At 35.0% G+C, this 17,125-nt stretch overlaps 1 protein-coding gene across 2 annotated transcripts in view; it reads right to left on the bottom strand.

The window, feature by feature from the left end:
- Positions 1-17,125, bottom strand: part of mib1 (E3 ubiquitin-protein ligase mind bomb 1) — a 786,657-nt gene that overhangs the window by 291,164 nt on the left and 478,368 nt on the right. Inside the window, exon 11 of one of the 2 annotated variants that reach the window (XM_076414567.1) lies at positions 10,598-10,733. The exons of the other annotated variant lie outside the window; for it this stretch is intronic. Within the exon in view, the coding sequence (XP_076270682.1) occupies positions 10,725-10,733 (9 nt within the window). The 3' untranslated portion in view covers positions 10,598-10,724. Of the gene's footprint in view, positions 1-10,597; positions 10,734-17,125 lie in introns of those variants that run through there. 2 annotated transcript variants of the gene reach the window in all.

Below are 17,125 nucleotides of genomic sequence, written 5' to 3'. Positions count from 1 at the left end.
GAACAATTAGGTGTCCGTGCCAAACACTCATGCCTCCTCCTCCGTCGCAGCAACAATTCACCAGGCACTAATAAAAGGTCGAAAAACTGGAGCCATCTTCTTAGATGTCTCCAAATCTTTCGATCAAGTATGGCGCCACAGTCTAATATTTACAGTGAAACAACTAGGTCTATCGAATGACCTAATATCCCAGATAGACTCATACTTGGACGGTAGGTCCTTTCAAATGAGGATCGGTGACGCAATCTCCTCTCATAAACAGATTTCGGCAGGAGTCCCGGAAAGTGCTCTACTAGCCCCAGCCCTATTCAATCTTTATATGGCTGATTTCCCGCTCTACAAACTTTCCCACACAGCATTTTATGCAGATGATACCGCTTTCTTCACAACCGGTTATTGTCCCGACGCTATCACCCGACGAGTAACAGACTCCAGGTACAGCTGAATCAAGAGATAGCATGGTACAAATTCTGGCGGCTACAAATAAACCCGAGCAAAACTCAGGCTATTCTGTTCCACCGCAAGAAGTTTGGCGCCTATCGCCTTCAAATTGATAAAGTCCCTATCCCCTGGTTCCAAAAAGTTTCATACCTCGATCTCCATTTCGATTACAGTCTTCAATGGTCAGCCCAAATCCAGCACACTATTTGTAAATGCAATGGCGTGTACAGTGTACCATTGCCACTACTCTACAGAAAAAGCAAACTTCCAATCCCACAGAAAGCGATGCTGTATAAAATGCTAGTCCGTCCAGTCTGCCTAAATGGAGAACAGGTGTGGCAGAGGTATGTCTCGGAAAGGTAACTTGAACTACTACAAGTGTTCCAAAAAAGTCTGCGCGTTACGCGAAAAATTTCATAAACATGCTCAGTGTGAGGTTCTCCATAGGAACCTTAGAACATGACAACACCTTGATAAAATCCCTACTCGTCCACAAACCCCGGTAGTAAACGAACTACAACAGTCCCAGTCGTAACCCAGGGTCTCTGTCGCCCGCAAAACAGTCATACCCCGAACCCGAAGCGACATCAGCCGAAGACCATTTGCTTCTAGCTGGTCAATCTGGTAAAAGAAAAAAAAGTTTTTTACAAAGGTTTGATCGATAATATGAAGAAACTGGGCGGGATTCATTACAGCTTCTCTCTAATTGTAGAATATATTGCCTTAGCGAATACTTGGAGCACCAAAGCTTGGCTGCTTCCTAGCATGTAGTTGCCAGATGTGATATCGTAACATGTACAAGAGGCGTTAAATCTTCATAATAGTTCGTTTTTGAAGACGCGATAGTCAGAGACAAAATCTTTTTCTTATTCAGTTTATTTTACTATGTTTTGTACCGCCCAACATAAGTTTCATCAAAGTTCACCAGTTTTCTCTTTTTAATTCCATTTATTATTCTCTATTTATTATTCATTATTTATTATCTTCTATTTTCTATTAATTATTCTCTATATACTTATTAATTTATCAATGTATCTTTATCTATTTAATTCTCTTATATTTTATTATTTCTTTGAATCTTTCCAAATTTTCTTAAATTACTGTAAATTAAAGGTAATAGTTTTATGATTGTAACTATAAAGTATAGATTATAACTTAAGCCAGAAACTGCTTAAGCAAACAAAAAAACACTTAAGCCAAAGTGCTCAAAGTCAACGCCACCGAAAACGGTTTGTGCTGGCTCTTGGCGGCAGCATATCTAGCGTGTGGCCTTTGTTTCTTGCCATTGTACGTATTGTACGTTCATAATAGCTGGAGCTGCAGAGATGAGTGCACAATAGCAAGAGTATTGCTGGTATTTATTTATATTTTTCATATTTTGACTTTACCCTAACGATACCTACCAACATTAGTGGCAGGATCTTGTGCATCTGCATCCTTTGATCTAAGCTAATATTAGGGCACTTCATACTAATATAGTTTATCATTGCTCTCAATTATTGCTATTATCGACCATATGTTATTTGTTGTGTGATTATGATTTATTGACCCACCAGCACAATTAATTACCCGTATTTTTAGCTGACTGACTGAGCTGATGAATATAACTGTCCGTTGTACTATAAACCATTATATTTTCAGGACTGCCATGTTACCACCTCGACATCAAGATCTCGCACACTTATATGCTTCATTTATTTTGCCATTTATTCAGTAAGTAGTTGTTATATCAATTATTTTGATCTGTGTTTTTATTTATTTAATATGTTAAATTTTGTTTTACGCCCTGGGTTTAAAATGAACCCTGCTTAAGTAATAATGAAATGTTATTATTTAGTGGTAGGAATTAATTCCGCGTTTTACAAAATCTGTCATAGGTTTTGTAGCATTCAAATGTCCCCTACTATCTATTTAATGTAAAATTTGTTTGCTCATTTGTTGGTAAATTTGCTACTTGTAAATAACCGATTTGCTAAAGTATTTATATCCTAATATGATTTAAGAATAACTTTTTATGTTATTTATTTAAAGAGTACCAAAAAAAAATAAGATAAGAGTATAATCAGAAAAGGTTTTGGACTGTGGCTTTCAAGACTCCTGCGATACATACTATAACATCAGTATTCATACATTCATACATGTACAGTCACAAATATGTTGGGTAGAGGTCGAAGTCTAAGTGTGCCAGATCAGGTAAATAGCCTAGCAAATTGTTCCTCAAAATCTTGCAATTCTTCAATCGCCAAAGCAGCCCTGTGTGCAGGTGCACTGTCCTGATGAAAAATCTTCTTCTTTTTCCTTTTTCTTCGGACCACTCTCCTCACGAATTTTGGTATCTAGGTGGTCAGAAAGGCTTGAGTAATATTCGTCAGTAATTGTGCTGCCTTTTTCAAGGCAATAAATTGATAGGATTTCTATGAGAATTCCAAAAGTCGATGACCATGGCCAGCTTCATATTCTTTAGCGTTTATTCACCATTTCTGCTTCATCTACAAATCTCTCCACAAAAACAAACGAATCTCTAATGAATCAGCCCAAAGATTACGAAATCAAATATCTAGTAAGCCTAATTTTTTTATTCAAAATGTTTCGCACCCCTTCTTCTAATATACTAGCTTGATTATCGTTAGACACAAAATCAGGCACTTTTTCGATGTTTTTTCTGCATAGTTGGTCATCCTTAATCTGAGATCACGCTTAAATTCAGCTGTCGGAATGTTTGTTCGTAAGTAATATTGAAGAAACTGAATGACACAGTTCAGTAATAAGAAAATGTTCCATAAAGACTTCTGTCAAATACTTCGTATCTGAATTATTAGAAAAAAAACATGGAAATTTGTAATTAACTGAATTATAGTTGATTTTTTGCATTTTAATAAATAATTCAACTAAACATCAAAAATATTGCATTTCGTTTCTTATAACGGAACTTATATTAAAAAGTATGAAATAATAAAGAAGACCGAAAAAAAAGAGAAATATATTAAAATCCGGCTATGGATCGCGGAAAATCAGGACAGATTTCCTGCCGCTTTCAAAACCAGTGTTCGTAATTGATTTTTGGAGAAGCTCGTTCGCCATACAAGGCGAAATAATTACTGGTTCATTGATCACTGGCGTTTTGCCATATTGTTCGCGGTCTCTTCCTTTTGGCCTTTTGGCGTACGTCCAACCTGGGCCCTATGCCGACGACATTATAATATTACTATGCAGTTTTTGACTCGGATACGCTCTAATCGAACTCAAAAGAATTTAAAGGAAACGATAACCGTTTCAAGTTGTTGCCATCATGTTGTTTTTTTTTTGTATTTTCAGTTTTGGGAACTTTTCAATTATGCTTTCTTTTTAAAATGCACGTGGTATGTTATTTAATTCCAATCCATATATTTGGATTTTATAAAGTTTTCCCTGTTCGTTTTTGTGCTTTATAATTAAGTGCTTATTTTTCTTGTATTATTCTTACTGGATTATTTATTCGCAATTGAGAGTTAGACAGTTAACAGTTTCACCAACAATACAAGTTACAATACAAAGTGAGTATCATATAACTGTTCCTTTATATCTAGTATGTTATATGGATTGTTACCTTTCAAACGACTTTTAGAATGGCTTCAATGATTATCAAAAATAACCAAACCAAACATAACGAGAAACCCTAAACCTTTATTCAAGTATTTAAAAAAATACTTCTTGAACGAGCCTTGTTTCTTGGCAAGCGCAACTCTTTCTGTGTTGTTGACTCAAATGTTATATTTTCCATATTCAACGCAGATTAGAAAAATTCTCATAATCATTTTAAGAATATCAAAATCTTTTGATGTTTTAAGGTGCCCTATTTTGTTTTTTCACTGTCGATATTTATAACAGCGTCAAGTAGTTCGATTGTTCGACGTTTTGTAATGCAAATTTACGTTTACGACTACGTACAAAGTTCTTGTCGAGTGGTGTATTAATCGCTTGTATAATAGAACCGATACGTTTTACTGGTGTATAAAATTTTAGTGCACGTAAACAAGTATCGCAGATTTCTGTAAACAGGCAGTAAATTCTCCATAGGCAAACAATACAGAGACGCAGCAATTGTTTAATAAAGCCGCCGAAGTGAACCGTTCCGTTTTACAGCTCGACGGAATTTGCACGTCGTTTTTATTGACTGATGCGCCCGGTCCCAGGCTACGTCGATCGTTAAAAAACGGTTAGTACGTTTTCGAAATTCGATTATCGGTTTTTCAATTTGCCCGGCCGACTTTGTTTTTTTGCACTTTTCGACTTTTTTTGATTTTTTTGCTCGGGATAGTTGTTAATGCAGTTTATATTGTTGGGTTGCTGGCTAAACTATTTTAGACCATATCACTTTAAAAGATTAGTAGTAAAAAACAAAAACTTTATTTTAGGGAATGAAATGACAAATTAACTCGAACAGACATCTCATACGTTACTGTCAGCTCAATTCTATTCTAATGTACCAGTTGTATCGAAAAGTCATCGTTATTTTTTCGAAAAAAAATAAATAAATAATTTTCAAGAAAATGGAACAATTTATTTAATAAAAGTATTAGCCATTTGATTCTAAATATTTTATCCATATTTCAGACAATTTATGGATAATATCCCAAAAAACTGTTTGTCTTTTGAGCAAAACAATTCATCGAGCCATTATCTAACTCCTTCAAAGGTGTTGCTCTGCGAAAACTAAAAATGGGATGTTTGCGAATGTGTGCAATCAATGTCCCATTGGTACGAAAAGTCGATAGTCGGATGGGGCAAAGTCTGGAGAGTACGGCGGGTGCCATCAAAGTATTTTCAACACTTCTGTGACCGGTTTTGATTTATGAGACGGTGCGTTATCATGCTACAAAATCCATTTACCGTGGCTTCAAGGCATTCTGGGCGTTTTTCGATCAACACATCAATACATTCAAATTAATCATTTGTCGTCTATAGCGATCAATAAGTATTTCACCAGATTTCAACAGTCAGTCAAGAAATCAAGAGAATTGCAAGGGGGCATGAGGAAAGACTCCATTCTCATGAGATTATTGAAGAATTGCAGCTTTTGGATACCACCAGAACACTACACAGACTCAAAAGAATTAAACCATATGATCTTGTGTAGTGTTGTGTAGTGAGGTGCATATAATAAAAAATACAGCAGTGACATGTATAAGCATTATTTCACCAGAGACTGAGATAGGGCTGATGGGTCCTCTTAGTTACATACCTAGATTTAAGTTATCATAAAGACAAATTGTAGGTTAATCGGAAACGACTAGTAACAATGTAATAATTAAATAATAAAAAATATCTGCATTTAAAAATATTAGCAAAACTGAATCCACTACTATGTGGAAAAGTAGTGGAGGGACACTATCTCTTAGGCGAACGCGGACTTGAACCTCAAGTGGCTTTCGTACTCACTCACGGCTAATAGATCCATCTTAAGACGCCTGAATTTTGTCACGTTAAAATAAAATATTTTTTATTTTAATCCCCATATGTATTATTATCAATATTATCGCGTTAAATGAATATGTACAGTAATTTCAAACTCCAGCTTGGTCAAACTACACGACTCCACGACTCCACAACATAGCAATAAACAATAGAGGAGATACTGTTCCCACTCACCTACATCCCCTAAATTATGACGATGTCGCATTCGGACGTCATTGAATTGATGGTACGCGACGAACGACCTGAAAGTCAAAGTTTAACGACGGTTTCTATGGACGTTCATGTTAATTTAACAGTCCCAATGTTGCAGCGGGTGCGCTAATAGTCGATCTGATTTCGGCGAATGGACAGTTAGCGAATGTATCGACCAATATTTCTCCTACTGGATTAGTATTAAACATATTGCTGATTGTCGTTAAATGGTTTCGAATGCGTTCTCGCTACCATGCTTATTGATTCGTCAATTTGTTTACTACATAAATCGACTTGATAGACAATACCGTTAGGGGTGGTTCAGTTATTACTTAAGGCGATTTTTGATGGGAGCTTCGAGTGTTTTTTACATATGTTTGCAAGAGGTTGGTGAGAGTCATGATTCTTATGCTGTATCATAAAAATGGATTGAGATTATGATTTTAAAAAACGACATATGGGGTAAAAAGGTAAAGAGGGGGAGAGTGTCTACATCTCAACTAATGCGCTGTTGTTGATACCGTAGGACGTCGACTGTAACAGTGGCCAAGTCAATACCACCTTTTTCTTCTGTACTACTAATCCTAAGTACTTGAACTGTTGCGCTAGATTCAAATGAATTGTTGAGATTTATAATAGCAGGGTATCTATTAGTTACTAATACTTTTTATTAATATTTTATTCGTTTATTATAAACCCATATGACTCTGCAGTGGGACCTATATCATGAAGAATTCTGGAACCTCATCTGTATCAGCGAATATATGCACTATCATCAACGAGCATCAGATCGGTCAAGGAGTTGGTAGCATCATACTGACGGAGAACTCGTTCAGCTTTCAAACTTGCCCAACATTGAAGGCCAGTATATTCAGTCGAAAGTAGGGCGAAAATATTATCCACATAACCTCGATAAGTCCCTCTTGTTCTTCTCAGCTTGTCTCTTTGTGAGCTCTTTGAAATCTTATTTGTATGATCCTCATAAAAACCTTCCCCACAACTGATAGGAGACTAATACCTCGATAGTTCTACAATAAAATCTAAAATATATCCCAAATACTTGTATACTTTATTTGGGATCCTTTTGGAAATCTATTCTTCTGGAGTTTCTTTTTACAGTTTTTTATCACGCACTATATCTATGAACTTAAATCCATTATATCGTTGATTCAAACAGGCCCAATATAAAGATTGATATTTCTAAACTCAATGATACTGTGGTACCTGATTAGGTCCTGAATAGTTGTACTTTCTTCATTATTATTTATATTATATGAAGACTCTATATATTGGGTTTTTTCTCACACGTATGTCATTTAAATAGTACCCTGAAGTATACAATTAACTAACATTGAAGAACAGATAAGTGTTAACGAATCTGCAGTAAACGTTAAAAGTAATTAGTAAGTAGATGTTAAAAATTACAAGGTGCGAGAGAAAATGATTCAATAAATGGTGAATTATGAAGGAAAGAATGATCGAGAAAATGAACTTAAAAGTGAGACTGGTGCCTGCAAAATGGGACGATCATTTGATGATCTTTTTTTAAGTGAAATAATAGCTGTCAAACACACTATATGGGGCTTCATTGAACAAGTATAATTAGAGATATGTCACCTTAATTATTGTCATCTATTAGCAAAACCTTAAAATTAGTTTATAATTGCTTTACATTGCTTATAATTGCTTAAATTATTGCTTAACAACTATTAGATTGTGTGACACAATTTTCCTAACATAAATAAGATTACGCGTTTTGAATTCCTTATTCCATTGTTAAAACATTGTCTATCGATATGATTGTCTAATACCTCACGATCCTTTGTAATAGTATTAATACAAATTATGCTTAAAATCCGTATTACTCCACAATGACAGCCGATATCCATGCCATTGCATATTCAGTGATTTTAAAAGAAACGTATGAAAACGTGAAACTAATTTTACTTAGACTTAATCCAATACAAAGAATACAACTGCAAAGTATGGACCTCTTATTCCATAAGAAACTGTCATTCTTCCACCCTTACATATAAAACTTGGTTTAATGAAAAAAATTGTCCATGAAGAAAAATGATAAAGGATTTTTGTTTAAAACCGTTTTCTCTAAATTAAGCGATGCTAAATTAAAAGAAGACATTTTTGTATGGTTGTTTTTGTATGTAAACGTTATAAAAAACATTGAATTCGACAAAAATCTTACCGTGAAAGAGTTAGCGGCTTGGTTATCTCTAAAGAAACTAATTCATGGATTTATGGGCAATCTTAAAGGTGAAAATTCCGAGTTTTTAGTGAATGACTTGTTACAAAAATTTAAAATGATAGGGTGCGGAATGTCTATAAAAATACACTTCTTGCATTTCCTTTCGATTTTTCCCCCCTAACCTTGGAATGTTGAGTGGCGAACAAGTTTCACCCTCACAGAATTCGTTTTCACCAGTATATAAAAGCAGATATTAGAGTGTTATCAAGGAAGATGGAATACTGAAACGTCCGCAGATTACTGCTGGTTTGTAACGAAAGAGGATTCTACTACTCACAAGAGGAAAAGTTAATATTTCGTCATATTATTTCTTATTTTACACAGTTACAGCATCTGACCAATTGTTTATTTGTAAATATATATTACTTTTTTTTTAATAAAATTAGTAGTACAAATATATACATATTTTATTTTTTATTTTCTATATTTTAAAGTCTCCTTCTACCAACTAGAGGGTTATCTGGACTGGACCTACAGTTTAACGTGGGCTTCGAACCACGGTCCTCGGCATTAAACCTACCGACTGGCGAGTGCCCAACTTAGAAATCATCCCAGAATACATCCGGTTTTACCCAGCCTGGTTACTGGCGTGACTGGGATCATTTTCCTTGTCGAATTTTACACTCTTTCCTAGGACAATCACAAATATTAAACAATCAACAACAACAGTAACCGTCCTGTCGCTTTTACCACTGCGCCAATCAAGCCGGATATAGTAATAAATAAATATGATTAAAAGATGTTCATTCTGTCCGTATTTATTTGTTGCATTTTAATTTATCATAACTCTAAAATGGTACGAATTACAAAATCTGTTAAGTTTTTGTGTTCAGCACGAACAATTTGACGAACAGCCGTTTTATTTAATGTTACAGAACAAAACAACATTTATCACACGGTGTTGTCATTTCTTTAACTGCGCACAAAAAATGTCCTCTGTATTTAGAAGCAATATTAAAAAAGAACATTTCTATAACTCTTGACACAATCGTAATTGGCCAAATTTAATTTTTTTCGAAACAAGAAATTACATACTCCCCTTAGTAATACACTGGCGATCGGCCATTTATGGACAGCAGTGCACGGCATTTTATATCAAAGCAGCGTAAGTCCACAGTCAAAGCGACATCATAACCCTACATCCCAGTGGCTACGTTTAGCGTCCCCTATAATTTCAATCCGGTCAAAATTTATGATTTTGGCATCAGGGCTATTCTGGCATAGATAATTTACGACTGTGGTCGCATAAAACAGAAGTGTACGCAATCCAAAATTGTGTTTCGTTCCGTAATGGAAAACAGAAGCTACACACACACACACTCGGGTCCGGCAAAAGGGGAGTCTCCGTTCGGTTGGTTCATCGCTATCCCGAATAAAACGCTGTTTCTTGAATGATATTTTGCATGCAAATTAAATTGCTTTTAAAAACTATCGCCGGAAACTATGAAATAATATCCCCAATATGTTTACTTGGTATATTATAAAATATTCTTAATTATAATTATAAAATTACAGAAGTGGTTAGATCGAGCAAATCATTGATGTCATCTATAAAATTCGATTCGGGTTGGTACTGGCGAGCCCTGATACCAAATGTCTGAAAAAATATTCACGGCATTAATGATAATAATTAGTCTATGTCAATGCGGCAACATTGCGACGTGCTGAAGTCATACATTTTGATGACGTGTCAGGTGACGTGGCGTGTTAATATAAATAGGGTTAAGGATTTTAAATTATTGTTTGTTTTGCTCCAATATTATTGTTTATTGTTGAATAGTTCAGATTTAGTTTTCGATAGTAAGCAATAATAACAGAGAAATACACATGAGAAATTTAACTTATAGGAATACTGGCGAAATGTTTCGCGACGTCCAACATCTAGATGTCGCTACTTTTAACTTACTTGTAAGAATGTTCGGCGGGTCGGTCGGACGCGATTGCTTGTCTGAACACTTACTACTATTTTTGGAAGGAATTTGCACCAGAACAAAAATCACTGGTTAGATCAAACTTGTTTATTTTAACTTATAATTTATACATGTGGTCGACAGGAGAATTGACAATATATTAGGTTAGGTAGAGAAAGTACGGTTGCGCTGAGGAAGTGGTACTGTTACAAAGGGATGGAGAAAAGAAAAGAGAGCGAAACGTCGTCGTGATGGCCTTTTATAACCTGGAACCATATGGTACCAATCCACCGGCGTTGCCAAACTTTTAACTTGTTGTTGGTGAATGCGTGGTGGCCTAAAAAGTCGTGGCGGTCGTCCCATACTATTTGCTTTAAACGCTATGCTAAGAACCGCGACGGGATCTGATTGGCTCACTTCGTTTCTATGGTTCGTTTATTGGTTATTTATTTTGAGCGCCATTTTCAGTATACCTGAAAGAAGAAACAGTGCGTTCAGGTTTTTATGACCTTTAGAGATTAAGTTATTAGCTCATTAGTATATATAAGTCGGTAGTACAATAAGTAAACTGAATTCTCGATCTAGGGAGTGTTGTGTACCCGGATGAACAGATAGTAAACAAATATAGAACACTTCTACTTCGATGAAGTATTTGGCTGTTTTTGAAAAATTTTTGATAGTGTTAAAAATCCCAAACTGAAAAATTGTGCAATTATCCGAATAAATACATTGGCTTAAGACTAGTTAACCAAGATGGTTTGAAATTTTTTTGGATCTATTAGTGCTCCTGGATTCAGGAATATACATCCCTCATTATCAGTACCTTCAATAGTAACGCAACTTGACTCTATACTTTCAATTCCAGATATTTCTATTCGAACAAACGACGCAAGGCAATATCTCATGCCCCAGAAAATTGTTTTGTTACACTGTTAGTAAGTTTTTGAGCTACTTTGCTAAAACTACTACTACTAGTTTTATTTTATCCCGCGATATTTCCAGGTCGATAATGTATATAACAAATTCTTTGTCAAATATCTTTAAAAAATGTAAATTTAAAACTTTTTAATCTTCCAGGCAGAATATTAAAAATAATAAGGTGCGCCGTATTTTTTTGAATAAAACAGGTAAAGGCTCAAAGTTCGCTTTCAATATAAGAAAACTAAAAGCCAGAACATAGATTAATTAAACTTGACGTCAGGGCTATAACGTCCGAAACTTTATCAAAGAGCCAATCAAATGTCTTCACAGTAAAATATTTTCCATACAGGTGCCTATAATAGAGATTTAAATTGACCAATCAAATTACTTGAATGGCCGATTTAAACCCATCTGCCAAGTTATTCCATTCGGAAGCAAATGTTCTTAGAAATAACAGTCATGTGCTTTATACGAACATACGTCATCAAAATTCCTGCTGATTAGTCACATGCAGTCCTCTCATAACATTTAAATTGATGTAGGTAACAGGTCGACCGTAATTTACAAAATCTGTAAAAAACTACATAGAAACATGATTGTCCGACATTGATCTTTCGGATTACTTCTGTCTGAGTAGAATCTCATATTGTGAATGTACCAAAAACAGCCTCAAAAGATAAAGCATTATTTCAACATAGTAACCATATGCTGCCAAAAAATAGGGAAAGCGATTAAATATATTTTAAACCGAACATATAGTCTCGTTCTTTCATAACAAATGTTCAATTCTTCATAAAAAGAACCGCATAGTTATTAAAGATATTGGAGAGATAAATGAATAAAATTGTTAATTATGTTTGTAAATTTCTAATAGTCATTTCCCAAAACACCGCTTTTATAATATCTGCATTTTTATAGCTTTATGGCGGTACTTTGGTATATAGTACTTTAGTATATATAGTATTTTATATATAGTCAGTCTGTATTTGATCATCTTTGTGACAGCTACCTGGCCTCTGGCTTATTTGATATATGGCAAAACCTTTATATTTGACTATTGGCTAGAAGACAAGGTAATTGGCAAATGCAGTATACTTTTGAAGCAGACGTGACATACATCTGACTTTAAATAGTTCGAACCGAGATGTTCTAATCTTCTTTCACTCTTTCACTAAAACTCACAATTCGCGATAATTCGTGAGGCCAGGAAGAAACCCTGGATAGTTCACTCAAATTGCAATTAGTGTAAATAAATTAAGTAGTGTAAAGTAAAGTGTTTCATTAATTCGCAGGAAAGTCTAGCAAAAATCGTCAAAGTGAGCAACCAAAGGGTGCAAAGTGGATTCCAAAAGATTCCAGCGGCAGTTCGCTATAACAGCTATCGAAGAAGTGGCAGACCAGTGGTTACCTAAAGATTGTTAGTTCTAAGTTGTAAATTGAAATTCTTGATTAAAAAACATTCTTTTTGAGTACCAACAGTATAATTATTTTTGTCTGTCCCATAAAAACCCCATCACAAATCTATTGCTTGTTATTACTTTTATATATCATACATTTTTCCATATCACATGCGGATACTTTATTTTATTATAACAATCACTATTGGGCTAATTTAATTAAAATCAAGTCTTTTTTTAACAGTTACTTATAAATGAATATAATTAATAATCATTATTAATTTCATCGTTGTCGTTCGACCTTCGTAGAGTAAAGACGTGTTTGGAGCGACGGTCAGTGTAATAAATTTGAAAGTGTACTACCTGTGCCACAAATGCGATTTTAAAAAATAAGTAAAAACCGTGACGACAATAACAGTGTTAAAACTGCGCGTTAAATGTTTAGTGAAAATGTGTTTAAAACGATGGTCACTGCAATAAAGTAACAAAGGTAAAATTTTGGGGGCTGTTAAGGGTCGGAGGTGCATCATCTGTACCACAAATGCGGCGTTATAACGGTACTGAAACAAATACCGGTACTGAAATTTTTGTAAAAACGTGAATTAAACTATTCATTAAATAAAAATGATTAATGGAGAGAACCAGAGACTAAATGAGATGGAAACACAATCCTCAACGTCAGGTGAAGCTTATCTGGCACAACAGAATCAAATCTTTTGTCAAGAAAACCATAAGAGAACGCAAAATGAGCAAGCTCTCTATAATGCGTATATTAACGAAAAAACAGCCCGACGGAATCTGGAAATTGCACTAACAAATATGCAAAAACAATTAGATGCACTACAACTCCTAATAAAAAACCAAAACACATACAATCCAACTAGCATTCCCGTAGTGAACCAGTGCACTGAAAACAAATTGCCTGTAAACTATGAAACAGACGAGGAAGAATTGCAAAAAGAAGTAGGCTGGATAACAGTTAAAAGAAATAAGAAACGAAAAGCAAACTATACACCTGAAGCTTCACCACAACAACCAAAAACCATTAAAGCACAAGAATTGAATAAAGAAATAAAAGTGCCGAGACCACCTCCAATTATAGTAAGTAATGTCACAGACTTTGACTTGCTATATGAAACAATGAAAACAAATAATATACTATTTAGAGCAACAACATTAAACAATGGACAAATCAAATTAAACGCCGAATGTCGTAAAACTTTTACGAAAATTGCTGAGTGCTTGGAATTCCTAAAATTACAATGGCACTCGTATGAAGATAAGCAAACCAGAGACATTAAAGTAATGGCAAGAGGGCTTCCACCGACAGCTAAAACTACTAAAATAGTGGAAGAGTTAATAAAAAATGGACTTAAATGTACTGACGTCACAAATATCCTGAAAAAAGAACGAAATAAAAATAACAATGGAGAAATAGTTGTCCAGAAGAAGCCTTTACCACTGTTTATGTTATCATTCCAACATAACACGGACATAAAAGCAATTTATGAAATTAAACAAATTCTAGGAGTCGAAGTAAAAATAGAACCTCTTAGAAAGGCAAATCTTGTGCCACAGTGCAAGAGATGCCAATTACATGGACACACACAAAAATTCTGTAAAAGGGAACCAAGGTGTGTAAAATGCTCAGGAAAACACATCACGGGAGAATGCAAAAAACCCAAAGGAACAAAAGCGAAATGTGCGAATTGCAATGAAGCGCATCCAGCAAGCTACAGAGGATGCGTAGTTGCGAAAACATTCCAAGAGAGAAGAAATAAAATCAGTCAGGCTAAAGAGCAAAAAACAGTGACTCAAAATAAACAACCAAAAATGTACAACGAAGTCAACGATGAAATGACCTATGCTCAAAGCATAAACCAAACCGCTCAAAAAGAAACAAAAAAAGAAGACGTTACAACCAACGAACTGCTATTGAAACTTATAGCAAAGCTGGACAACCAGGAAAAGATTATTGAATCGTTTTCTGAAAGATTACTTAAACTCGAAAACAATAGGGCGGTGGCCTCAAGAACTAAAAATGGCAAGTAAAGACATCCGCATCGCAATTTGGAATGCTAATGGGATTCAGAAACATCACGCTGACCTACAAGTATTCCTAGAATTGCAAAAAATAGATATTTGCTTAATATCTGAAACCCATTTGACAAAGGAATCCTTTATTAAATTTAGAGGATATTACTTTTACCACACCATTCATCCAGCTAACACAGCAAGAGGAGGAAGTGCAATAATAATAAAAAATAATATATGCCATCATCAAGAACCCGGACTCAGTTTAGCAGAAAATCAGGTAACGGCAGTAACTGTTATATCTAGCAAATACAGGGTTACATTAGCTTCCATATATAGCCCTCCAAGATACAACCAAAAAAAAGAAAATTACTTGAATGTTCTAAACAACCTAGGAGAAAAATTTATAATCGGTGGTGATTTCAATGCTAAAAATACAAGATGGGGATCTAGAATGACGACAACTAAAGGTAATGAATTACATAAAGCAGCTGCTGAGCTAGGGTGCAGTTACATGTCGACAGGAAAACCAACTTATTGGCCTACCGATCCAGAGAAAACTCCAGACCTGTTAGACTTCTTTATAGCTAGAAACATAACCACTAACTACATGGAAGTTGAAGAAAATTTTGACTTAAGTTCAGATCACACACCTGTGATTTTGACGCTGAGTGAAAACATTATAAGAAAACAACAAAATCCAACATTAACCAACAAGAGGACAGACTGGGAAGGATTTGTTGAAGAAATAAACAATCGAATTCAACTAAATGTTCCCCTTAAGACAGAAGACCAATTAAATTATGAAACCGAAAAATTCGTTGCAGACATCCAACAGGCTGCTTGGAATAACACTCCAGAAATTAAAACTTCAACCAAAGGAATAAATTACCCGAAAGAAATCAAGGAAATGGTAGCTGAAAAACGAAAACTACGGAAAAAATGGCAGCAAAATAGAACACCTGAAAATAAGAATATCTTAAACAACATAACACAAAGGTTGAAGAGGGAAATTTTGGAAATTAAAAACAATTCCATAAATAACTATCTACGAAATTTAACAGACGACAAGAACACAGACTATTCGCTCTGGAAAGCCACTAAATACCTAAAACGATCCTGTCTACATAGTCCTCCGATAAGAAACATGCATGGAAGTTGGGCACGCAGCAACCTGGAGAAAGCAGAAGCATTCGCTGACCATTTAGAGAAAACTTTCAAACCAAACGAAAGTGAAATTGAACATACTTTACCGGACATAGACGGCGAAAATTCGACAATTCAATTAACAACTCCGAAAGAAGTCACCAACGTTATTAAAACTAACATCAAGCCAAATAAATCACCAGGCTATGATTTAATAACAGGGCAATTGCTGCACAATCTGCCAAGAAAGGGTATTATAAAGCTCACTAACTTAATCAATGCAGCATTTCGACTGAAATATGTCCCAGACGTTTGGAAAATGGCTGAAATAATAATGGTTCCAAAACCTGGAAAATCACCAAATGATATAAAAGCTTATCGACCTATCTCACTGTTACCGATGATAGCTAAGGTATTTGAAAAGCTCCTCTTGAAAAGATTAAAACCAATTATAGAGAGAAAAAACCTAATACCAACACACCAGTTTGGGTTTATTACCAAACATTCAACGATTGACCAAGTGCATAGAATAACAGATGTTATTGAAAAAGCCTATGAAGATAATAAAGTATGCTCAGCTGTATTCTTAGATGTAGCACAAGCTTTCGACAAGGTATGGCACAAAGGCCTCGTCCATAAGCTACAGAAAATATTACCGAAGCAACACACCGAACTATTAAAATCTTACATCACAGCCAGAATGTTTAGAGTGAAACAAGAGGAAGCTTACTCTACAATAAAAGAAGCTAAAGCAGGTGTACCACAAGGAAGTGTACTGGGGCCAATTCTGTACCTACTTTATACATGTGATATACCACAAATCGAAAACATTACAATGGCTACATTTGCTGATGATACTGCTATTCTTGCTGTCGGAAACAATAGCGAAGAAGCAACCCGAAACCTACAACAGGCTACTGACGCTATAAATAAATGGACCCAAATCTGGAAAATACAAATTAACCAAAACAAATCTGTGCATGTTCAATTCACCTATAAACAGGCCGCGCTTACACCATTGACCATAAACCACACTGTCATACCATACAGCAATAATGCTAAGTATCTCGGAATGACACTTGATGCAAAACTACGGTGGAAGGAACATGTCAAAAAGAAAAGAAAAGAACTTGAGTTAAAATATAGAAAAATGTATTGGCTAATTGGAAGAAAATCTCAATTAACTATACATAATAAATTACTTCTATATAAACAAATATTAAAACCTATATGGACATACGGAATACAATTATGGGGATGTTCCGCAAAAAGCAACATAAATCTAATACAAGTTTTCCAGAACAAAGTCCTAAGAAGCATCGTAGGTGCACCCAGATATTACCGGACCATTTATTTACATCGAGATC

The sequence above is a fragment of the Rhynchophorus ferrugineus genome, unplaced genomic scaffold, assembly GCF_030347505.1.
Source record: "Rhynchophorus ferrugineus isolate W39M unplaced genomic scaffold, kcgeb_rfMv2 rfM9, whole genome shotgun sequence".
Lineage (NCBI taxonomy): Eukaryota > Metazoa > Arthropoda > Insecta > Coleoptera > Curculionidae > Rhynchophorus > Rhynchophorus ferrugineus.
The sequence above is the reverse complement of the archived record's forward strand: the minus strand, read 5'-3'. Positions and strand labels throughout refer to the sequence as shown.